This window comes from Mirounga angustirostris, unplaced genomic scaffold, assembly GCF_029215605.1.
Source record: "Mirounga angustirostris isolate CCGP_5_RB_7025 unplaced genomic scaffold, mMirAng1.0.hap1 SCAF_8, whole genome shotgun sequence".
In the NCBI taxonomy this organism is placed as follows: Eukaryota; Metazoa; Chordata; class Mammalia; order Carnivora; family Phocidae; genus Mirounga; species Mirounga angustirostris.
This window is the reverse complement of record NW_026991716.1, coordinates 86,817,883-86,844,945: the sequence shown is the minus strand read 5'-3', so window position 1 is coordinate 86,844,945 and position 27,063 is coordinate 86,817,883. Positions and strand designations below refer to the sequence as shown.

Below are 27,063 nucleotides of genomic sequence, written 5' to 3'. Positions count from 1 at the left end.
TGAACTAGAATATCATCATACAAACTCAAAAGATACCTGTGTTTCATTTTATTTCCTTATGTTATTAATTTATCATTGTTTTGTACTTAAGATCGTGTACAAAGATACAGGTATATAGTGTCATTATCATATTTTTCAAATTTAGTGAGTATGCAACTCCCAAATGCATTAGAATCGTATAGTAGTTGTGAGTTCTCAGCTGCACATTTTGGTTTAAATATTGGATATATTGAGAGACTGAACAAATTAGTCGTCTTTTTTTTTTAATCAAAGAAGTAAATGTTTGCATTTAGTATTTTATGTGAGTCCTTCACATTATCATCATTTATAATGAGTCATTTTTTTTTCTCTCTCTTTCTTTCTTTAGATTGGGCAGCTGGCTTTTAAAGGAATGAGGAGACTCAATAGAATCCAGTCAATTGTGTTTGAGACTGCCTACAACACCAATGAGAACATGCTGATTTGTGCCCCTACTGGGGCTGGAAAGACCAATATTGCAATGCTTACAGTTTTGCATGAAATACGCCAGCATTTTCAACAAGGTGTTATCAAAAAGAATGAATTTAAGGTAGGAAATTAACAAGTCAGACCACAACTTTTTAAATTGTAAAATTAAAATCATTTGTAGTTGTACATGTTACATGAAATCTGGAAAATTTTAAGGATATTACTCATGATGTCATGTAAAGATTGCTGCTTGATTTACTCTATTACTAGTAAGGCAGTCCCTATTTGTGTTATGAAAATCCTATTACCCCTATGAAACACTGTGAAAATACATTTAGCTTTGAAGCAGAACGAGTGTTCAAAGTGATGAAGATGTATAAACAAATTTCATTGTCCTTTAAACAGCTGCACACCTACCTAAGAAAGATAAGTACTTTTCAGGTATCACTGTTAAGATATTTTACTCTACAATTATATTTCACAATAAATTGTGACTTATATTGAATGCTGTGAAACAAATGACTTGTAGTTTTTGCTCATACATCAAGGTACTATTTCTTTGGCACAGATTGTATATGTTGCTCCAATGAAAGCCTTGGCAGCCGAAATGACAAATTACTTCAGCAAACGTCTAGAGCCACTGGGCATTGTTGTGAAAGAATTGACTGGGGATATGCAGTTGTCAAAAAATGAAATTTTACGAACTCAGGTATGTTGTGTACTTAGGTTTTTTGTTTAATACCATTCTTTTTTTTTTTTTCAGGTAAACATAATACAAACATAATGTAATGAAATTCTTTTATTTGTAACCACATATTACCTCTACAAAAGAGGTTTTTGCTGGTGCTTTGTCCAATTTTGTCCCTTCTAACTTCTGTGATTCCTGCTGTGTCTTGAATACTGTTAGATGCCTGGTATAAATTTTAAGTTCATTGACAGTAGATGTTCTTTTAAAACGGTGGAGGATGAAAATGTGAATAAGACCAGACTTCAGTTTTAAGAGCAGGAAAATATATAGATCCTTAAATGATCCCACTACTATTCTAAACTATTCCATAAAGATTGCTTAACATATAATAAAAATTCTTAGTCATTCTTTATTTCATCAAAAAGGAAGTTATTAAATCGCGCACTGTATATAGCACTATATTAGGTGAAATGCATGACAACAACGATATTTAAGATACAGTTCCTGCCTACAAGGATCTTATATTATGACCGAATAGGCAAAAACTCTATTAGAGCTACAACTAGATTATCATTAATTGGGTGGAACATGTAAGTAAGGTAATGTTCATAATGCTTTGAAAAAATGCAGTAATGGATAACCAAATATTAATGGGACAATCCAACCTCAGCAGTGGACTGGAGTGAGAATGAGGGAATATGCTGGCTGATTAGCCTGGCGCCTTTGCCAACCTCTTTTCTGGCCTGTCCTTACTGGTTATTAAATGTGTATTTTAAACATTATATCTGATATGTAATTAATACTATTAGAGTTTAAAGTCAGGGGTTGGGGAATGGGGGATTGGAGAAAGCTGGTCAAAAGGTACAAACTTCCAGTTATGAGATAAAAAAGTACTAGGGGATAATGTACAACATGATGATTATAGGTAACACTGCTGTATGATATATAGGAAAGTTAAGAGAGGAGATCTGAAGAGTTCTCATCACAAGGAGAATTCTTTTATTTTTATTGTATCTGTATAAGATGATGGATGTTAACTAAACCTACTGTGATAATCATTTCATAGTGTATGTAAATCACGTCATTGTATTGTACACCTTAAACTTATACAGTGATGTATGTCAATTATTTCTCAGTGGAACTAGAAAAAACAAAAATGGGCAGAGAAAGTGAATAGACATTTTTCCAAAGGAGACATACAGATGGACAGTAGGTATATGCGAAGGTGCTCAGCATCACAAATCATCAAGGAAATGCAAATCAAAACTATGATATATCACCTCACACTTGTTAGAATGACTGTTATCAAAAAGAAAAGAGATAAGAAGTGCTGGCAAACGTGGAGAAAAGGGAACCTGTGTGCACTCTTGGTGGGAATGTAAATTGATGCAGTCACTGGAAAACAACATGGAGGTTTCTCAGAGAATTAAAATAGAACTACCGTATGATCCAGCAATTCTACTCCTGGTATATATCCAAAAGAAAGGAAATTAGGGTCTCAAATATCCCATGTTCATTACAGCATTATGAACAACGATCAAGAAAAAAAAATTCTATTAGAGTTTAAAGATTTATCAGTGAAGATCAGTTCCCTATTTCAGTTGTAGTTAGATAAAAAGCAGTGATCAGGATGTAACTGGTTATTTTTAATATCCTTTTTATTTCATGAAATAATGAAGGCGAGTATATTAACGTTTAGAGACTGTCACTGACAGTCTCTAAAATATCTGTAATTTGACAAATGGCTTTGTATTTCAGAAAGAGGTAGCAGAAGGAAAATCTTTAGTAGAGCCAACAACATAGTTCTTATATTTAAGATATGTAGAACTTTATCTTTTCGCATTTACATTTAACGGAATCTCAGATTTATTTATTTTGTTAGCATAAATAGATTTTTAACTGCTGAAAATGATCAGTGGTAGAGCAAACATTGTTTGAATTTTTACTACATATTTATAAGAACAGGTAATGGCTCATTAGGAGCTTAACCTTTCTTTTCCTTCAGATTTTCAGCTTCAAAATTAATTTTAAAATGTATAATGTACTTCCACTACTGCTAATTTAGGTCTTTTAACTGGAAAATTTTAATTCTGAGATAATGTAAAAGAATTTTGATGTGTTTTTTATTTAAAAAATGCATTATTTTGTTAAGTATTTTATCAGTGATAACACTGAGTAGTAAACTAATATTTTTATTATTCTGTCATCATAAGTTTTAGCTTATATTGCCTAACTGTGATATATGGTTAGATTTTAAACACCAGACTAGGGATGCCTCGGTGGCTCAGTCCATAAGCGTGGTATCACACTTTGGCTCAGGTCATGATCTCAGGGTCCTGGGATCGAGTCCTGCAGTGGGCTCCTTGCTCAGTGGGGAGCCTGCTTCTCCCTCTGCCTACCACTCTCCCTGCTTGTGCTCTCTCTCCCTCTCTAACAAATAAATACATAAAATCTTAAAAAAAAAAAAAAGACTAATATGTGGGGTCTTCTTCATTAATTACTTTGGCTAAAATTAATATGGTAATTTCCAACTTATGTTTTATCCCGTTGCCTTGAAGGGATATGAATCTCTTATTAGTGATAGTGTTCTCTTTTATAGTGATTCTTTGGGTTAGCATGTCCTGAACTCCATCAACTGACACCTTAAGCTACTCTAATTATTGCTTTCAACCACTAGAACTGTGCATGTTTGGGAAATCCACTCACTTAAGAAAAGCCTCAAAATCACAGATTAGTTCTGTGTGGCTATATTTTTTTCAGAGTAGATTTTTGTTCCAGTGTCAGCTTGATTTTTTCCATGGGACTCTTGGCTTTTCTCCCATAAATGTATTAGTTTTCACTCCAACATTTGAGAGGTTCCCATGTTGCTGGGCTTTTCACCTTAATTTTCAAGCTGCCTTTTCAGTTCTGAATCCTAGCTCTGAACTCTGATTTCTGGCACATTTTGCCAGTGAGGCTGTGGTTTTTCCTACCCCCTTTTTTGCTGCGATAGCAGTGGGTGTGGGATCATACTCTTAGGTCAATAATTTGCACTCTGGTAATTGATTTGTAGTTTTGACATTACTTTTCTCTATTTTTACCAATTTCTGATACTGTCCTGTTTCTTAAAATTTGTTTTTATTAATTGTATACAGCCAAGTATTTTATAATTATCTGCAGAGATTCATACCACAGCTTTGCTCATCTGCCATTACTGGAAGTAGAATCCAATATCCTAATATTTTTTATTATTGAATTTATTTGTATTTCAAAAGCACTAACTTTCTTTTCCTAGCAGTGAAGACTAGAAAGCATATTTTAAAAATTGAACTGCTCTTTTAAAAGTTAACCCACACCAAAAACCATAAGATACCTAGGAATAAACCTAACCAAAGAGGTAAAAGATCTGTATGCTGAAAACTATAGAACGCTTATGAAAGAAACTGTAAAAGACACAAATGGAAAAACATTACATGCTCATGGATTGGAAGAACAAATATTGTTGAAATGTATATACTATCCAAAGCAATCTACACATTTAATGCAGTCCTGATAAAAATAACACCAGCATTTTTCACAGAACTAGAATAAACAATTCTAAAATTTGTATGGAACTAAGAAAGATCCCAGATAACCTAAGTAATGTTGAGAAAGAGAATGAAAGTGGGAGGCATCATAATCCCAGACTTAAAGCTGTATTACAAAGCTGTAATCATCAACACAGTATGGTACTGGCACAAAAACAGACAAATAGATCAATAGAACAGAATAGAGAACCGAGAAATGGACCCACACCTATATGGTCAAAGTAGGAAAAAATAACCAATGGAAAAAAGATAGTCTCTTCAACAGATGGTGTTGGGAAAACTGGACCACTTTCTTACACCACACATAAAAAGATAAAGTTATTAGGAAAATCATAAGGAAGAGAAAATACATTTATAGTATTGTACAATCCACATGTAAGTGGACCTGCACAGTTCAAACCCATGTTATTCAAGGGTCAACTGTGGTCAGTTTAACGTTTCTGTTCTTTTTATATAACTTGTATACTTAACACAATGAACTGAATCATGTTTAAAAATTTTAAGTTTATACAATAAAGAGAAAAAAGTTTTACAGATTTGTAGAACACAGTACAGTATTATACATATTCCCAATTTATGGACACATTTGATTCTGAAAGTTTGTTGATGTATTCTTAGAAGTTGTGTTACATATGATACATTCCAAGTCTAGCTCCCAGGCCTAGCTGAACATAAAATTACAGAGATTATGTCTTAAAACTACACAATAGGACACATAGACTGATAATTTCTTTAGTGTGTGATTTTTATTTTCATAATGTCTTATAAAGGCATATAGAGTAACTCAAAATTTGACTTTTAACAAATTTGTCTTTATTAAAAATAAATTTTTCTGAAATTTGAACCACTCTAGAGTCTGAGACCATACCTATGATGTACTTACCTAAAGAAATGAGTTTTGTATCCTGATGGGTACAATGAAGTTTAGGGAAGAAATCAAGTCAGTTTTTTCCTCTTCTATTTCTTGTAAGTCTAGCATTAAGAAATTTTCTGCAAATGGTTAAGTTCGGCTTTGGCAGTCTCATCTCATTGTTGTGCCAAATCCCGGGCTCTTCCTCTGTATATTTCTGCTTTAGTCTCTCTGCACACCATTAACAGACTTTTAAAAAAAATTTAAACCCTGCACTGATTTGGTTATTCCCATTACTATACAGCGGCAACTCTCAAAATATGGTACAGAAACATTGTGTTTCCTAAGCTCTTTCTGGGGGTCAGCAAGTTTAAAACCAATTTTCATAGTAACATTATTTTTTAAAAATATTTTATGTATTTGAGAGAAAGAGAGAGAGAGCTTCAACAGGAGGGGGAGGGGCGGAAGGAGAGGGAGAAGCAGGCTCCTGGCTGAGCAGGGAGCCCGACATGGGGCTCCATCCCAGGACCCCGAGATCATGACTTGAGCTGAAGGCAGATGCTTAACCGACTGAGCCACCCACGCATCCTTATAGTAACATTATGATGTTACTTTCTTTCACTCTCATTTTCTCAAAAGTATAGTTGTGGAGTTTTCCAGAGTCTGCGTAATATGTAATGTCATCGACAGCTAATGAAGTGACTACTTTCTATTTTTGTGTTGTAAAAATTTCTCAGTTTAACTTTCTAATATAAGAAATTGAGAGAGAGAGATAACCTACAAATACAAGAGTTCTTTGGGGTCTCAATAACTTTAAGAGTGCAAAGGAGTTCCAAAGCCAAAATGTTTTGAGAACCACTACTTAAGTAAGACAGTGGATTATCTTCACAATCTGGTGAAAACCAGCCTGGTTTTCAGCCTTATGTCCCAACTACTTACCAATACAAACTATAGCCAAACAGACCATTTTTGCTTTTTCTAAAGTAACATTGCTCAAATAACATTTTCTTGAATAAACATTACTATTTTCTAAGTTTCCTCATGCATTTTCTCTTTTTCATAATGTGGTTCTTTATTCATTGACATTTGTCTGAATCATTTTTCAAAACTCAGTTCAAACCCTATGAGTACTTTTTTCTTGCCTGAATCCTATAGCACCATTCATTTATATTCATAAAATAAGACCTACTCCACAAAGTCTATGGTTTTAGATCTGGTGAGATCTTAGAAATCTGGACCACTCTCAAATAAAATTTTGATTGCTTTTGTACTGTATCTAGCTGTGTTGTTGATGTTAATGAAAGAATATTTATGGAAAAACAAGGGAGGTAACATTTGAATTGAAATTATGAGCCAGTCACTATGCTAAGTGCATTATGTGCGTCCTTGCTCATATTATAAGAACCTTATTGAATAGTGTCTCCACTTTACAGATACAGAAAGTTAAACATTAAAATCTACTTAGATTTATATATTATATTGTCAAAAGATTTATGAACACCCCTCCCCCCGCCCCCACCCTTTGCTTATTTCTGAACTTCCCTAGATCGGCTCTGTGTCTTTTCTCAATATTTGTTAATTCTCTAAGGGCAGGGACCGTGTGCTTGGCCTCAGTAATAGTTTATAAATTGAACCTCCTCTCTTATATTTGCTCTTTATTCTCCTCTGGTATAAATATAGCCCTACTATCAGTGATGCTAATTTTTTGTAGACCTGAAACTGTATAGTTACTAACCTCTTCACCTTGTCCTACTATCTATTCTCTCAGATTCTCAAAGATTAATAGACTGCTGTTACCACTGCATTTGAGATTGGGCTACAGAAAGAGCAAAGCAGGACTATTGCAGAGCATATAGCAATATAGACATACTCAACTTTTATTTTTGAAGTTTTAATTTTTTGCTTTCCTGACTTTTCACTTATATAATTTTAATAGCTTTTTAATGATTCCCTTTGTAATTATTTGGTAAATAAGTTTCCCAATAATTAATACAATTAAACATAATTTTGCAATTTCCCTGTTGTTTAAAAAAATATTTTCAGTATTGTTAGTTTGTCTTTATTTTTCCAATATGGGAAACCAAATTAATCTAATTTGTAAATTCTTTGTCATGCTGTTCTGATCATATTGTTCTCTTGCTCATAAACTTTCACTGGTTCTTTTTTGCGTGAATTAAATCCAACTACTTAGCTTGTTAAGAATCTTGTATAAATTAAGTATAATACGAGATGTGGTTTGTTTTGTGGTCCACTAGGGACTGTCAGGTCTAGTAGCAGTTATGATTTTATTGAGGTTTGAATGTAAAATTTCCTTTGCAAGACAAAATTACATAATTCTCAGATTTATTGTCATGAAAAATAGTCTGTGTAGACAACAAATACCTATCTTGTCTTCAGCTGAAAAGCCACTTTGTGCAACTTTGAAGAACTCAGTAAATTTGTCATCAGTGAAAACACCGATTTCCCTTTCCAACCTTATTTTCCATTGTTCTTCATCTATGTTCACTTTCCAACTTCTCTCCCTAATTGTATCATTTGCAAAGAGTTATTATTTTATAATATTCATTGTTATTTTTAATGGTTCCATTTAACAGTTGTGTTTTTCCTTACACCCTGTCCTTCCTCATCTCGGATTATCCTTTCTGCATCTCTTCCTAACATCATAAATTCAGGGTTCCTTTAAGCCTCAGTGAAAATACTTGTCAGAAATTTTAGAAAAGTTTCTCCTGTCCTGGGAGTGACTTTGTATTAAAGCAGAGCATGGGCCCTGAATTCTGAAATTGTTCTCCTTTTTCTTTTATATTTGCTTGCTCATATTTATGCTGGGCTGAGTTTATCTGTGCAACTTTGGGAGTTGGGATGAGCTATTTTAGGTTTTGTTTGTGTTTCTCTTTTGGCTGGGTATGTAGGAGATTCTGTTCAAATCTCTTAGGTGTAGGCAACAGCAAACGGAACCCTGAATCTGTCATATTATTTTGGCAACCGTGGTTGGGAGTCTGTGTGTGGTGTGCATATGAATGTGCTCCCATCACACTCTCCTGATTTACTCTTCTCATGAGGGTTTTTATTGTATTGAGAATATACAGATACTTAGGAGTAGAGGGTAGGAACAAAGGGGAGTTGGAAAAATGGGTCAGAAATTACATGTGTTCAGGTTTATCTGGATATCTGTGTGTTATGTTTTAATTTACTGTTGCTATCTTCTGTGTAAAATCTGAGAATGTCTTTATTTCATCTCCATTCCTGAAGGATATTTTTGCTGGATATAGACTTATACGTTGTCAGTTCTTTCCTTTTAACACTTGAAAAATACATGACTTTTTTTTAGCCTCCAAGGTTTCCAAAGAAAGAGCCACTGTCACTCAAATTGTTATTTCTCTGTAAGTAACGTGTTTCTCTTAATCCTCTTTCAAGATTCTTTCTTTGTATCTGGTTTACAGAAATTTGATTATGATATGTTGAGTTGTAGATTTGGGGAGTTCATACTGTTTAGTATTTGTTTTAGCTTCTTGAGTTTGTAGGTTTGTCAAACTTGGGAAACTTTGAACTTCTCTCTCTTTAGCCCCTCATTCTTTCTCCTCTCCTTGGACCCCATGGACAAGAATGTTAGATCTTTTGTTATAGTCCCACAGGACCCTGAGATCAGTTCATTTTTTTTTCAACCTATTTTCTCTCTGTTATTCAGATTTGGTAAATTATATTGATCTTTGAGTCCACTGATTTTCATCTGTTGTCTGCATTCTTGCTATTGAGCCCTTGCAGTGAGTTCTTAATTTAGGTTGTTATAGTTTTCATTTCTAAATTTTCTATTTGGTTTTTCTTTGCTGAGACATATTTTTTTTTTCCAATTATTTCAAGTATGTTCACAACTGCTCCCTGAAGGATTTTTCTGATAGTTGCTTTAAATGTTTTGTCAGGTAATTCTGACAGATGGGAAGGTAAACAGAGGTAATATACCAAGTTAACATTTTCTCAGCAGTTTTGTATACCAACTTATCAGAGGACAAAGTAACTTCTTGTAGGAATAGTGAGTTTGGTTTTAAATATGTTGAGCATGGAAAGATTGTTGAAGTTTATAAACATAACTGAATTAGAAGGGCAGAGTAGTCCAAAAGGACTCCAGAAGCATTCCTGGAATTAGAAATATAATGTCATTTTGGGGGGGGGCACCTGAGTGGCTCAGTTGGTTAAGCGACTGCCTTCAGCTCAGGTCATGATCCTGGAGTCCTGGGATCGAGTCCCGCATCGGGCTCCCTGCTCAGCGGGGCGTCTGCTTCTCCCTCTGACCCTCTTCCCTCTCGTGCTCTCTGTCTCTCATTCTCTCTCTCTCAAATAAATAAATAAAATCTTAAAAAAAAAAAAAAGAAATATAATGTCACTTAGTAGGTTTTCATTATGTAATTCCTAATGTATCTGGTGAAATGTGTTAAATGCTCTGTGCCTAGAGATTAGGATTTCCTGAATCTCATTAACTTTGCCCTCCTTGTTCTGTAAAAGATTTAAATTTTTTTTAAAATTTAAATATTAAATTTTAAATATTAAACACACACACACACACACACAAAACAGCAAGATGATATAAACTAAAGGCTAGGTATGAAGGGTAGTAGGGTAAAGGAAAATATAGGGCAGGTTAAAAAGAGAAGCCAAAAGCAATACTAATGGAATAATGCATATAACCAAGTTGAGGGAGTCCTGACCAAGTTTATAAATCACAGTGACCATTTGCTCAGGAGAAGCCATTCTTGAAGGTAACAGGCAAAAATATTTCCCAGGAGCCCTTAAAGAATGAAAAATCAGTAATCTAATGGAACAGATCTTCAATAATATCTCCTAATTTGTGGCCTTCCCTTTGTCCCCTATTTGTCAGAAATTTAGAACCCTGGATAAGGAACTCTCCTAGGATAAGATAGGAAATAATATAATTGTGGTACACCCTAAGCCTCGAAGGAAACATGATAGGCATTTAAGTTTTATCTTCTATAACTAATGCTAAACAATATAGTAATAAAATGGCTCCATTTTTATTAAGATTTTCAGTTTTTAAAACATGTTATTACAATTTTTAAAATTCTGCTTTGTTTCATTTTATGTAATCTAAATGAAAAACTGAGGTCAGTAGTATTTTTATTGGTCATATGAATGAGTCATTGAGTGTAACCACCTTGGGGCAGATTTGATGTGTTAAACCTGGACTTAGAGGTGAGCAGGAGGGAATGGCCTAAGGGCAGTATTCTCAGACATGTTTGGGTCATAGACTAGTGAAAATCTGATCTCCACAGGAATTTGAATTGGGGATGTAGGTAAACACAGACATATAAAATTCTGCACAGTCTGTTATAATAGTTCATTCCTCTCAGGTGAAGCAACCCTAGCCCAAGTTGACCATTCTTTTGAAAAAAGAGGGTACCATGACTTGTGAATTACAATTCTGGAGTATCTTTGTTGGGTAAATCAGCCATTAGAATCTGTACATACTTGAATTGGCCCTCAGTTTTAGTTAGAACACTATAGATTTTAACTGCACTTGGCTGACACTTCCTGGTTGCTTTCGTGTGTTGAGGATCAAATGTTTTATATAAGAGTGATGAAGTATATATTATTAGGCACTCAATAATAGCATTATATTGTTAGCTATGATGCAAAGCAGCTGAAAAGTTTCATAAACTTTATTCAATAAAAAGTATGCAATTAGAAAGAGATGAAGATCTGGCCAGTGAGATTCTCATTTTATAGAAGTTAAAATGATTCTTGAAGACTCCAGGGTAAATATATTTCGTGAATCTTATGATACAGCTTGCATTTTTCACAGATTATTGGCATATAGGCAGAAATATATGATAATTCTGGGAAAACTGGATTAGCTTGGCAGACATAGCTTACTTTTCAGTTCCTCTAAAACTGAGCTGCCTTGATAGGGTAGGGACATCATAATTCAGACACATTAGGTTTCTTCCCCCAAGGCATCTGCAGAAACATAAGAATTTCTACATCCTTATTTGTATCTCTTTTTTTGAAATTGTGGATTTATTCTTATCACTTACCTCTGAGATTTTTAAAAATATCTGCTTAAACAATCTGCTAAATGAAAACATTCTATGTTAATTTGAATACTTTCTTGAACAATACCAAATGCTTATGTTTTTCTCCATAATTTGATATGTTGTGACATCTGAGAAAATACAGGTTTATGAGATTCTGAGAGCTTGATAGATTAGGGCAATTTGTTAGTTTCAAGTAGTTCTTGATTTGAAAGCCAGTTTTCTGTTGTTTGGGGCAGGTATTTTAGTCAGTATTGCAGGCAATTATTTTCAAAAAGGTTCTTGTCTCACAAACGCTGCATCAGAAGCACAAAGTTGCTGTAAATCTAAAATGCAGCACGCAGCTGGTTAATTTTAGGAAATCTACGGAGCTATGCTTTCTGTAATTTCTGTGACTGATCTAAATAGCTTCTTTTGAATTTGTAGTTTTCACATGTCTGTAAAAAAATTATTTTTATGTATCAAAACTGCAATATATGAAATCATATTTTTGTAGAGCTTTGTGCCTCTACAATCATAAATAGTTTTTATAAAGAAAACTGAATGTACTTGTGGTCATTATTGATTTGAACCTTGGTTTAAAATCATTACATAGAGATATTTACTGCCTGTTTTCCTTGGATTATCAAAGTCACGAGAACATTAGACAGCATGCCTATAGGTAGTATGATATATATTATGTGAGATCCTAGAGTTTAGACCATTTTGTATCCTAAATGTCATTTTCCATATGTTTTGTTGCATAGCTTTACAACGAGCTCTGTGACACTTTTTAAGATCAGTGTGAATTAAATGTTAATTTTATTTTGAGAATTTTCATACTTCAAATTTTTTTCTGACTTCAAAAGGATAACGTGATCATTGTAGAAAAGTTAAAAAATACAGATAATTACAAAGTTTAGCATATATCTTAAACTTTTTTCTAGTCAAATATGTAAAACTTTAAAAAATGAAAGTTGATTGTATATTATTTTTTTACACTTTTTCCAGTAAGCGTTTTTGCATATCATCAAATATTCATATTGCATGGCATTTGATAGCTGCACAGTATTCCCTTCCTTGGATATACTAAGTTAACTGTACACTTCTGGTGACTTTTACTTAAGAGTTTATTTACTCTTGGGCCCCTGAGTGGCTCAGTTGGTTAAGCGACTGCCTTCGGCTCAGGTCATGATCCTGGAGTCCCGGGATCGAGTCCCGCATCGGGCTCCCTGCTCGGCAGGGAGTCTGCTTCTCCCTCTGACCCTCCTCCCTCTCATGCTCTCTGTCTCTCATTCTCTCTGTCTCAAATAAATAAATAAAATCTTAAAAAAAAAAAGAGTTTATTTACTCTTATTTACTTACTTTTATTTATTCACTCACTCATAGCGGATTGGACACTGAAGGGAAGGAAGCAAATAGGGTATCTCAGAAACTAAGCTGATACGGTTGGAAACAAAACTTTCTCTTCTAGTGTTTGAGTTGATTTTTCATGGACTCCAGGTTAAGGGATTCCTTTACACTGATATTATCAAGCTATCACAAATGCCTTCTTCAATTTTAACCATCAGCATAAACTTTTATTTCTTTAAGTCCAGAGATTGATTGGTTGTATTCCCCTTTAAAGTCTTCTTTGTCTTATCTGTTGTTATGTGATAGGCATGTATGTGATATCCTCCCCTAGAATTACTTGTAGGGTGGGCCGTGGGTTATCTAGTTCTTGGTATTCCAATTATAACTCTTTTTCCTCTTCAAAGCAAATCTAAATGCAAGCTCATCTTGGAACTGCTATGTTTTAAAAATAAAATAACCAAAAATTATTTCCTATGGTATTCTAATTCTCATTATTGTCTAATTTACATATTGTAAATACTACTTTTTTTATACTTTAAAGAAATATTAAGCACCTTATACATTATAAGTCATAGTGCTTTGTATTCTGGATTCACCTGTGTTTAAGGCAGGTCTTGGCCTCAAAAGCTGAATCTAAAAGAATATCAACGCCCTCTGCCCTTTCCTATTTACGTTAAAATCATTTTCATGGTATAGTGCTTTGTTCCCTCAAGTTATAGGAAACTGAAATACTCAAAATGTTTTACTGTTGTTATTTGATATAATATATAAAATTTTTTGAAGATAGTGTTTTGCAAACAGTTGACATTCAACAAATGTTAATCCCTTTCTGCTGCTTTATTGGATTCTTTACTCTGCTCCTTACCCACTATATGTCATGAGTAATAACCCCAGAGTATACACGTGATGATTTTTGCTACATTGACTATGCATGTTAGAATCAAAGAGAAGAGAAAAATTTGATGATTTCCCTGCATTTTAGAAATGACAGCATAGTAAGTATGAATGGTATTTATTGGGCTGAAAGTGGGATATCCTTTGACATTTCCCTTTGGCAGGATAGTAATCTGTGGAATTGATCCTGGGAAAAGACCTCTTACAGGCTTGGCTTAAAAGCAGATTCTTATGTTCAGTTTAACCCTCTTTTTACTAAAGGATAAAAGTTATTCATTCATTCCTAAATTTCTTACTAGAAAAGAAAATAAAGGTTGTATTCTAAGGAAAGCACCAGATACTACTACTTGTTATTTTTAATGCATGTATACTGGTTGATCTTTAAACATTTTATTTTAGCTTTATTGAGGTATAACTAATATACAAAAAAGCTGTACATATTTAAAGAACACAATTTAATGAGTTTTGACATATGTGTATATCAGTGAAAGCATCAACACAAATTAATGAGTATTCATCAGCCCTGAAAGTTTCTTCACATCCCTTTGTACTCTTCCTCCACAACCACCATCCCTAGGCAACCACTGAAATGCTTCCTGTCACTATAGGTTTGTTTACATTTTCATAAATTTTATGTAAGTGGGTTCACATAGTGTGTACTTTTCTCTCTGGCTTCTTTCACTCAACCTAATTATTTTGATATTCATCCACCTTGTTGCATTTATTAATGGTTCATTCCTTTGTACTGCTAGCTACTTCTGTGTTGCATGGATATACCACAGATTGTTTATCCATTCCATTTTTTTTTAAAGAATTTATTTATGTGAGAGAGAGATAGAAAGAACACGAGGGGGTAGGAAGAGGGAGAAGCAGGCTTCCTGCTGAGCAGGGAGCCCTACACGAGACTTGATCCCAGGAGCCTAGGATCATGACCTAAGCCAAAGGCAGACGCTTAACTGACTGAGCCACCCAGGCGCCCCTATACATTCAGTTTTGATGAATATTTGCCTTGGCTCTAATTTTCCCAATTACAAATAAAGCTACTATGAACATTCTTGTACAACTATTTTTGTGGACATATGGCTTTCATTTTGGAATTAGTACCTAGGAGTAGAATTGCTGGGGATATGGTAGATGTATGTTTAACTTTTTAAGAAACTACCAAACGGTTTCCAAAATGGCTGTACCATTTTACGTTTCTAACAGCCGTGTATGAAAATTCCAATTCCTTCACATCCTCTTTAACATGTGTATGGTTTTTCTTTTTAATTTTAGTTGTCCTAGTGGGCGTGTAGTAGCATCTCATTGTGGTTTTAATGTGCATTTCCCTAACGATGTTGAGCATCTTTTCATGTGTCCTTTCGGTATCTGTGTATCTTCTTTGGTGATGTGTCTTTTCAAATTGTTTGCCTTGTTTAAAGTATTTTAAGTCAGTGGTTTGTCTTATTGTTGAGTCACAAGACGTGTAAGACTCTAAATGCGAATCCTGTGTTAGATATGTGCTTTGCAATATTTTCTTCCAGTTAATGATTTGCCTTCCATGTTTGTAACAATGTCTTTCGAAAAACAAATACTTGATTTTTATAGAGTCCTAATTTATTAACTTTTTCTTTCAGAGTTCATCCTTTTTGTATCCCATTTTAAAAATATTTCCTAAGCCCAAGATAAGTATATTTTGTCCTATAATTTCTTCTAGAAATTTCATAGTTTTAGCTCTTAGTTTTAGGCTATACCCCATTTTGAGTTGATTTTTGTGAAAGGTAGGAGTAAGGGTTGAGGCTCATTGTTTTTGCATATGGATACTTGTTCTGGCACCATTTGTTGAAAGGGGTTATCTTTTCTCTATTGAACTACCGTTGCACTGTTATTGAAAACCAATTGACCATATATGTGTGGCTCTAATTCCTGGATTCTGTTCTGTTCTGTTGATTTTGTATGTTTATCTTTAGGCCAGTACCACACTGTCTTGATAACTATAACTATAAAGTATGTCTTGAAATCATGTAGTGTAAGTCTTCCTACTTTGATCTTTTACAGAGTTGTTTTGGTTATTTCAGGTTTTATTTCCATATAAATTCTGTATGTTTTGGTTAGCTTTTATAACTTTTCCTGTTACTATGCAACTCTATCTAGTATCCATAGAGTAGAGAGAGAACATGTTATAAAATTGTTAAGTGGGGATTGTAGCTGTTTATTTTTAATTATTTTACAGAACTTGCAGCTCCTGAAAACATTGCTTTAATGGCAATGCAAGACTAACTGACTGAAGAGAGATTTGAAATGTTTTGAAAAATAGGGGAAAGTTGCCCACAACACCCTAGGATTATAGATCTTAAGTATTTAATTTCTTTTTAGTACTTTGTATTTTTATTGTTTTTTGTCATTTCAACACATACTCTCATCACAGGAAATTTAAAAATAGACAAAAATAACATAACTTATCCAATCACAAGTTGTTACAAGTATGTACTTTCCCTTTCTCATTTTTATGCTAAGATATTTTATATTCATATATTTAGTGAAAGGTAGTATGGCATAATGGTTATGTGGAAGTTCATTGACTTTATATGTGTGAATTGTTTAGAACAGTGCTTGGCATGTGAATTCTTAATAAGCATTAGCTTTTTTTTAATAAAACCATGCAAATAAATTACTTTATATCTTATTTAACAGCATACCATAAACAGTGATACGTGTCAGTAGATATATACCTACAATTTTAATGACCTCAACTAGCCATACAAAGTGGATTACTGATGGTTGTGAAAGGACCACACACACAGACCTGCTGTATTCAATACAAACCATATATTCCTCATTTATTAAATTGGGAATATAGAGCACTGCTGTTCAATACAGTAGCCACTGGCCACATGTGACTTTTTAAATTAAGATTAAGTAAGATTTTATAAAGTTAAAACTTACGTCCCTCATTTTCACTAGCCTCATTTCAGCTGTTCAGTAATCACCACTGGTTACCAAATTAGATAATGCAGACATAGAACATTACCCTCATCATAGAAAAGTCTATTGGACAGTGACAGTGTAGCACTTGAAGGAAGCATTGTGGCAGTATAGAGAATAGAAGCTGAAGCAGTGTATGTGCACACATATGTGTTTTTCTTTTGTTACGGGACAGTTAGTTCAGGATACAGAAGGTCCTGCCAGTCAGGAAAAGCCAATCACTGTTAAGCCCCTCCCCTGTCATAGAATTTAGGCTTACAGTCGCTGGGCGTCATTTTAAGGGAGTGTTTACAAATGTCAGGCTTTCTTGATTCTGAATCAATTTTGATACAGTTTTCAGTTGTACAGTTGAAACATCTCTGCTTCTAGCTTCCCTGGGGTCCTGGAGAGCCCTCTCCCTTCAGTAATATGCAACATTGTATGGATATTATATGGCTTATTTAACTCTTGCTTGGATGTTTATTTATAGTTTTCAAACTTCCTGTTAGAAAAATCAAGGACTGTTTATAGATTGGCTAGGACCAAAATTTTATTTTTTTTAATTTTTATTTCATTGAGGGGGGAGACCCAACATTTTAGCACATTCAAATTTGTAACTAAGAATGGCATTTTCATTGATTTGCCATTTCATAGTTTCTCATTAAAAAATTAATTTGATGTTATCCTTTTTTATCATTAACTATAGTCATATTAGAAACCAGTCTAACTTTCAGTCCCTGTCTCTTTATATTACATATATAGGCACTGAGATTGCCATATTGCTGTTAATTATATTTTGCTCTGAAAAACCCAGCATAGTTTTACAACTCACTTATAATAATCATCACCCATCCCCCACCTCCCTTTCTCACCCAGTGGCTCTATTTGGTATGAAGAGCTAAAAGAAAATATAAATTTAAACTGCATGCTAATAAAATATGAAATAAAAAACTAAGAGGAAGTGAAAATGATGCACAATGTAGATTTTATGAACACAAAAGATTTGTTTCAACTTCTGGGTTTGTAAAGATCTGAATGTATGCCATGTATAACTGACATTCAAGATAAAATCATTTAGCTCACTAAAATACTGTGTACCAGCTTCATAAATCAGTGAAGAATGCTAATCATTTGAAATCACTCTTCACTAAGCTACTTCAGCATAGATAAATTTTCAAATCAGTTGAAAAACCTAGTTTTGATGATAGCTAAATATTCTGAGATATGGTTATAGTTTAGAAATTACTGTGGTATTTATATTTGTTATGTTGCTTGTTTCCCTAGTTGTCTTCATTTGTTTGGTTTTGGGATTTGTTTTTAATAGTACTTATTTCAGAATAATAATAATAAAAGACAACCATAATATTCTTTTATATTTTGAAGGTGATTCTTGACTATTTAGGCTTAATTTTTAAGTGACTGCACAAATATAATTAGTGTATTTTTGGTGGCAGTAATGATTTTTTTAGTCCTTTATTAACTAAACATTTTGCTTTTTCTGGGTTTTTTTTTCCTATTTGCATTTTCAATTTTATGTAATTAAGCAACTAATCAAAATGAAAATTTTTTTTTTTTTTTGAGAGAGTGAGTGCAAAGGTGCAGGGGGAGAAGGAGAGAGAGAATCTTAAGCAGGCTCCATGCTCAGTACAGAGCCCAATGTGGGACATGATCTCATGACCTCGAGATCATGACCTGAGTCGAAATCAAGGGTTGGACGTTTAACCTCCTGAGCCACCCAGGTGCCCCCAAAATGAAAATTTTAAGCTTCCATTTATTTAGAGAGAAATCTAAAAACTGGGAATAGAACCTGAAATCTGAAAGCAGCCAATCTTTAAGAAGAATGATTAGTTTAAAAAGCTTTAACTATGTGCTTAAACATAATGGAATTAAAAAGCTACAACTTTTAAAATCCCCAATGAAATGTAAATATTATTTACCAGGACAACCATTTCCTGCATTTGAACACATGCCATTAAGAAGTAATGAGAGTTCTATTTTGAAGAATGTCTCCTTGCTTTTATTAGTAAGTAAGCTATAAGTTACTTTGAAGCATCATGGAATTCGTAGTGTTAGTTACTGATTATTTTTACTTTTGCAAGGTTTAATAGCAACTTGTAAAATAAATTAATATCCTTTGAGTAAAAAAGTCCACTGCCATATATATATGTATATATAAACTACTGTTTTTAACTGTTTTGTTCTTCTTCATGTAGTTGGATTAGAGGGGGTGTGAGAGAACTATAATTTTTGATGCATAAAAATCTGTTTTGTGAATGCAAATTATGTATTATTTGAGACCCTTTTCCTAGAGTATAATTTAAAAGCACTCAGGAATCGAATTATCTTTGCCTTTACTAAAAAAAAAAAAAAATTAGAATAACAACTTTGCCTGTTCCATGAGTATTACTTTGCAGAAAAATAGCTTGTATCATTGTATTAGTGAAGAGAGGAGTGGGGTCCTATTCTCTTAATGGTTTCAATTTTTCTTTTTGTCTGTTTTATACCAATATTTAGTTACTTTTTTTCCCTATCACGTGATTATTTTATATTCTTATGGACATTATGTAAAAGGAGTAAAGTATTACAAAATTTATTTTTAAATTACTTCAAGAACTCTGCTTGCAAAGTTTATCATGCTAACTTATCCAAATACAGACCTAAAACCAATGAAAAGCTTCGTGTTTTCTTCCTCCTAAAGTAAAATATAACAATGTTTACTATTATAAAATAATGCAATGCATAGCATGCTCAAAAGCAGTCTAGTTTCCCTATAAACAAAGAAGCAAAAGTAAAGATCCAATATTTGATGCTCATTCTAAGTCTTCTTGTTACTTATTAAATTTCAGAAAAATCCTGCCGCCAGTAAGTTTTAAAATGGGAACTCACTAACCACAAACATTAGTATCATTTTGAAAAATTACTTTTATCTTCCTCAGAAATCTGACATGTACCAAATATTAAAATAAGGTAGATTATCAGTGGTCTTTTATAATTGCAGATCCTTTAAAGTGGGTGTTTTTCTTTTATTTTCAAAGGCTATCTAGGCTATTTTGAAATCCAAAATATTTAAAATTTTTGAAAGAGTAAATATTGTTAATAAATAAAATTTTTGAAAGAGTAATTATTGTTAATAAATATTCTAGTATTCCTTTATATTTTGTTTTTTTACCTCCACTTGTCCTACAGCTATTGAGGCAAATCTGTAAAAAAAAAAAAAAAAGTAGTTTGTCACATAAGTAACAATTTTGGCAGCTCATGACCTAGAAAAGATGAAGAGACTAAGACGACTTTAATTTTCTTCTGTTATATTATCAAGTTTGAAAAATTGTCTCAGAGGGTAACTTGCAGCTATACTGAATATTTCTTAATGTTTCATTTGTGATTATTTCATACTGAACCAGGAAGATGGCAGAGAGATGTAAAATATCTGACACGTGGGGAATTTTCTGCAGAATATATTTATATGTTACTTTTCCTTGAGAAAAATAATGCTTAAATATAGTCTATATTTAAATATAAGGTGAATATAGTCAATCCAACACCAATTCCTATTAATTATGAGTTTTATCTCCTATGTTTTTCTTACATTCATCCATATCCTCTCCGTCTTCACTAATCTGTCCTCTCTGAGTTTCTGTGTTCTCTCACCTTGATGACTTCTATAGTATTGTAACTGGGGTACGTCCTATTCTTTCCCCTTAGGTAGCCAGAAATGCAACCTGGTCAGTTTTTCCCTTTTCACTCTCATACCATGTCCTATGAAAAACAACAACAATCCAAAATGAATGAATGAATGGGAAGGAGAAGAGAAGAGAAAAGGAAAAGAAAGCCATTCATAGTTTTCCAGTCTCCTCTACAGCGTGAAAAGAATACAACTCCTAGAAGGATGAAAGACTGTGCAGTCTGTCCCTGCCCATCTCATTTCCACCATGCTCCAGTCCTCTCATCCTCTTTGCTCTAGCCATACACGCTGCCTATCTTCACTCTCTTCCATCCATGTTTTCCCGTCGGTTCTATGTAGATGCTTCGCTTCTGCCTGTAACTGTCTTTTTTTCTCCTTCAACTAATTAATGCCCTTTCATCTTTGAGACGTTAAATCAAATTTTGCTTTCTTAATAAAGCCTTTTCTGATTTCTCTGGTTAGGTCAAATTTTCCTATTATGATTTGTCACATCACTGAATAGTATCTAAGTAGTAAGTTATTTTTAGTAGCTTATCAGAAGTAAAATTTTGTATTTTACAGTTTTATTGTATAGTGCCTGTTGCCACTCCACCTGCATTACAATGTAAGCCTTATGAGATCAAGGGCTTTATCTGTATGCCTTTATCTTTCCTCACCATTGCATGGTACATAGCCCAGTGTCTGGTACATTACAATGAGGAGCAAGAGGGTGATGCTGATGATGTTAGAAAAACTAATTGATCCCTATTACATATCAGGCATTATTCTAAATATTTTATGTGTATTATGTGTTTCACTTTCATTATAACCCCCTGATATGTAGGTACTATTATTTTCTTCATTTTATTATGGAGGAAACTAAGGTTCGTAGTAGTAGATACAAAATAAATATTTGGTAAGTACATCACTGAAAGATATTTAATGTGTTCTCATTAAACATTCACAATATATCAGAGATAATGTATTGATAAATGAGATATACCCATAAGGATACTTAGATTTAGAAGTATCGATAAATTGTGTTTATAGAAGTAAAGGTTTCAGTCCATTAGTAGGAGTACCCACTCTTCTTCCTTGCTTTGGAGGAAATTAAGTTAGGAAACCTCAGCTATTGCCTTATGGGACAGAAGGAAGATAAATGCTGGCCTGCTTTCTTGGGAAAGGCCTGGGGTGGGCTTGGTGGAATGGGGATGGGAGGGCAGGAAAGGAGCATTATAAAAATCTCTTAAATCCTGATTACAGGATGTTCAAATTATATTCATTCCTCTTTGAGTGGTACTCTGAGATACAATTCTGCTCTTCCCCAAAAGACAAAGATCCAGACTACTTAGTTTAAGTTAATCCAAGAGGAGCCATTAAGATCTCATCTTTTCTTAACAACATTTATCTAAGGGAAATAACATGCAGATACTGGGATTATCATCCCCCAAAACACAGGGTAAGCAGTGTGGGCGCCATTGTCTTCTTTGTCCAGGACTCAGTAAACGGGCCTCTTTCCTTGAATAAGTTTTTAGATTTTTTGCATTTGCTAAGTGTGCATGAACAGATTAGAAAGGAGGGCATCCCACTGGCTCATTCATAAAATCTGTTATGTGACAGTATATTAAACATAGCTTTTCAAACCCAAATACCTATATAGAACATAATTTGTATAAATCTTACTATTAAATATAGAAATATTTGTTCTATTTTCTTATTAGGCAAGAAGAGTTACCACCAGTTTTATGAGGTTAATAATTACCTACAAAAAAATGTAATTCATCAACAGTGTTTGAGTTCACTTCAAGACATTGTGGTTACAATAGCTGTCCAGACAGTCACTGTCCTTGCTCAGTACCTGTGGTCTACTGAAGGAGACAAATATTTAAGCAAGCAATATAGTGTAATAAATGCTGAAATAGAAAATATGGGCACAGAGATGCCAGAGAAGCCTATAAAAGGGAAATTTGGGTTTAAGAAAAGCCTCCTAAACATTTCACCTCAAGACCTGGAGAATGTGGAGAGGTGTGTGTGTGTGTGTGTGTGTGTTTGTGTGTGTGTGTGTACGTGCACACGTTTGTGTTTTAGTATAATAAAAATGGAATCATACTTTATACATTTGTGTGTATCTGTATAAAATGCATAATATTTTGCTTTTTCACTTAATATCAGTTTGTATAGATCTACATTATTGCCTTATAAAAAACTTCATGAATGTCTATTTGTGTGTTCAGGCCTTTTTTCGAGGATAGAATTCTGAAAGTGAGATTGCTGGACCTAGGATTTGTGCATTTTAAATTTTGAAAGCTTTTGCCAAATTACCTCCAAAATGACAATACTAGTTATAGTTAATATCTCTATTAAAAATTTAGGTTATGCAATTTGATGATATAAACCCTAAATACAAGAAGAGACAATTCTTACAAGGGGAAAATGCACAGTTTCAAAAAAATAAGCTATTAAGAACCATAAACAAATACTAATCAAGATACAAAGCTGTGTGTCTCCATGATGAATTAGTAAAGGTAATGAAATATATCCCTTGGAGGCAAAACTACAGTGTAACTTCAGCTCCCAACCATTGCAGTTAGTATGATAAAATCATTTTGGCTAGTGATTTGCTTAAAAGAAATCTGGATAGTATGGTGAAAACAGTTTAGTTAACTGAAGAGAGAATGACTCCTGGAGTCCTGAAGTCCTAGAAACTTGACAGATTTAGCCAATTTTCTTAACTCAATTTGCAGTACCAGAATCACTTGGGGAGCAGTTTCCTACTATACATGCTGGTATCTGTTTTGGTAGTAGTCATCCTAACAGATGTTAGGTGATGGCTCATTGCGGTTTTGATTTGCATTTCCATGCAAATCTTATGGGGGCACCTGGGTGGCTCAGTCAGTTGGGCGACTGCCTTCGGCTCACGTCATGATCCCAGGATGCTGGGATCAAGCCCCATGTCGGGCTCCTTGCTCAGTGGGAGCCTGCTTCTCCCCTGCCTGCCACTCCCCCTGCTTGTGCTCTCTCCCTCTGTGTGTCAATTAAATAAATAAAATCTTAAAAAAAAAAAAGCAAGCAAGCTTACAGTAAGGTTTGTGCTTCATCACAGATACTGTATAGGCTTGGGGCATATTTGTTTTTCTCCTTTATTAGTTTTCTAAGCCTCTACTTTAGTGTATGTGAATTTCTGTTTAAGTCACTTCAAAGCCAGTAACAAGTAATTGTTGTTTGGTCTCTTTTTCGGTGCTCTAACTTTGTAAGATTGTAGGAAATGGAGGAAAAATGCAAAAAAAATGTATAATTTCATTTGGATCTGCACCCTGGTCATATTGGCTCCATATATATAGTTTATACCCTGAGTTGTGGCAGAGGCACCATCAGTTGGTTGAGCAGGGTCAGCTGCCCACTCATTGACCATTTTATTTTGTAACATTGTGTGAGAAAGAGTTTGAACCACATTTCATTTCTTCTTTGCTCTGTTTCTCCTTATCGTATAAGCTTCTAGACTTCTTGCCTTTATCTTTGTATTCCTAACCACAGACACTGTCTGCAGATGTGGAGTTATTTACAGACTTCTATAGAGAAGCTCTCCCTTGGATAACCATAAGTTGTGATTAAACAGAACACATGTCCTTTTGTTCTTTTCCTAAATAAAATAGAAAGGATTTAAATGATAGAAGTAGGTATACAATAGGGACAATTTTCTTAATTGCAGTAGTTTTCAGCAGCTAAGATTTTGCTATAATTTGTTGATAAGATGTTAGGATCCTTCCTTCATCTGTCTCTCCTGCCCAGTGGTAGACCCCAAACACACTTTTGATTAATTGTTCTTGAATTGGCAAAATCTCTCAATAGTGAGTGTCTCATATTAGTTTGAGCAGATAAAATTGGTAATTTGAATTACTTCAGAAATACTACAGAATACATTTTTTAGCTCATCACATTTGAGGTTTTAGTAGTTTGGCATTGCAATATGACATTTTAAAGTGTTTTACCAAGAAATTGATCCTCAGACTGAGCTTTGCACATGTGGCAGGAAAGAGGAAAAAAAAAAAAAACCTATAGTAAACCGAGGAAACTGTACCCTATGAGTCATACCCCAGTTGTACAGAATAGAACTTACCACAGGACCAGTTTCTACCACAAATGATGCACATGTCAAAAATCTGTCATTATGAGTAAGCAGAAGAGGAATCATTATAAATTGTTTCAGACCCTTGCTCTATGAGACTTTAATGGAATGAAATACTGGGGTATTATGGACAAGCATTTAGAGATTAAAGCAAGGTCTCTATGGCTTGTATTCACAACAATATAAACAATTTCTGTCTTTTTCTCTCTTATGTGTAATTAGTTATGTTTTAGGGTAACCAAGCATTGTATCCTTTTAGGCTTATACTGATGAGGCTAGACTTAAGTATGTATGTCCTGAGGCATTTGGAAAGTGTTTTAAATAAACAAAAGAACTGCAAAGAGAATTACACTACAGCTGTAAACATGTGTAGTCTAGAAAGTATTTCAAATGTTTCTTCCTTACTCCCAGCACTGTGTGCTCTGTTCCTTCAAAAGTTTTCGGATTTCTTATTGAATTACCCTTTGTTTATTTAGTAAATGTTACCTATGAAATATTAACTGAAAATAGTATTAGAGTTTTTTTTGCTAACATGAAAATACCAAGATGCATTTTAGGTTACGTTCTTTATGCTTTAGCTTGATCATATCTGTACTTTCAACAAAGAATATGGAGTAAGAATATATCTCTACTTGAAGATTTTCCAATTAATTTCTATATTTTTATCTTATAATTGAAAGCTGTGGTCCTTGATATAAATAAATAAAGCTAGATACTTCAGAAGACTTTGTGTTTTACATGTGTGAGCAGGTACTCATGCATGTGAATTGATGGGAGAGGAAGGAACATAAAAATGTAGAAAAGGAAATAGTTGGAACTAACTGGTTTGTTGTAGTGTCCCCAGGGGCAGGTATAATTTGCAGGCTGTCAGATTCCATTATGGGGGCTCTTGCCATCAATCAGAGCTGACATTTGTATAGCAGAGGTTAGTATAACTGTAATTATATGTATGTTTATTGAATCTAAACCGTGTGACATTTTAACTTTATTCTTTATATTAAAACATTTATGTAATTTATAAACTTGTTGGTTGAGTATTTTAAAAAGGAAGGAAGATAGAATTCCTAAATCTTGCGAACTATTGGCTGGTCTACATCTATAACATTAGAATGTGATTTTAACAATTCCAGAATACTATTTTCGCCCGAGAAGATGTATTAAGCAAGCATTCTTGAATATTCCTCTTTAGTTTAATTAATAGATCCCTACCATTTTCAACTAAGTATACCATATTTCATTAATCGAAAGACATATTTTAAAAATTCACTTGATAGTGGAAATAGCCATAAAACAAGTAATAAAATGACAATAAATACATATCTATCAATATTACTTTGAATGTAAACAGACTGAATGCTCCCATCAAAAGCCATAGGGTGACAGAGTTGATAAAGAAATAAGACCCATTTATTGCTGCCTACAAGACTCATTTCAGACTGTGAAAGACACTTGCAGATTGAAAGTAAGAGGATAGAGAAACATTTATCATGCAAATGGGTATCAGAAGAAAACTGGAATAGCAACACTTACATTGGACAAAAGAGACTTTAAAACAATGACTGTAACAAGAGACAAAGAAGGACACTGTAAGAATAAAAGGGACAACCAAACGAGAGGATATAACAATTGTAAATATTTATGCACCCAACATGGGATCACCCAAATACATAAAACAGTTAATAACAAACATGAAGTAATCAATAGTAATACAATAATAGTAGGGGATTTTAACATCCCACTTACATCGATGGACAGATCATCTAAACAGAAAATGAACAAGGAAACAGTGGCTTTGAAAGACACACTGGACCGGGTGGACTTAACATACATATTCAGAACATTCCATCCTAAATCAGAATACACACTTTTCAAGTACACATGGAACATTCTCCAGAATAGATCACATATTAAGCCACAAAACAAAACTCAACAAATTCAAAAAAATCAGTCATACCATGCATATTTTCAAACCACAACACTGTGTAAACAGAAATCAACCAGAAGAAAAGATCTGGAAAGAACACAAATACGTGGGAGTTAAATAACTTGCTACTAAATAATGAATGGGTCAACCAAGAAATCAAAGAAGAAATCAGAAATTACATGGAAACAAATGAAAACAATGGTCCAAAATCTTTGAGATGCAGCAGAAGTGGATCTAAGAGGGAAGTCTATAGCAATACAGGTCTACCTCAAGAATAAAGAAAAATCTCCGATAAACAACCTAAATCTCAATATCTCAAAGCTGGAAAATAAACATAAAAATAAAAGGAAGAAGAGATGAAGTGACTTCCCTTAGGTCATAGTGTTTTAAAAGGTGAAATAATAATATTACTATTATTATTTATTATTACTATATAATGTTACTATTATTATTATTATTATTATTATTATTATTAATGTTTTTTAAGTGAATTTACCAGATGAATTGGTTCTGGCAGATCTTAGGTCATTTGGTATTTCTGTCAAATGGATGAGCATTTTAAAACTAAATACACCAGGGGCGCCTGGGTGG

General features: G+C 33.7%; 1 protein-coding gene across 1 annotated transcript in view; it reads left to right on the top strand.

The window, feature by feature from the left end:
* Window positions 1-27,063, top strand: part of ASCC3 (activating signal cointegrator 1 complex subunit 3) — a 357,501-nt gene that overhangs the window by 100,714 nt on the left and 229,724 nt on the right. Inside the window, exons 9-10 of the mRNA XM_064597919.1 lie at window positions 368-568; window positions 1,016-1,156. Coding sequence (XP_064453989.1) covers window positions 368-568; window positions 1,016-1,156 — 342 coding nt within the window. The remainder of the gene's footprint in view (window positions 1-367; window positions 569-1,015; window positions 1,157-27,063) is intronic.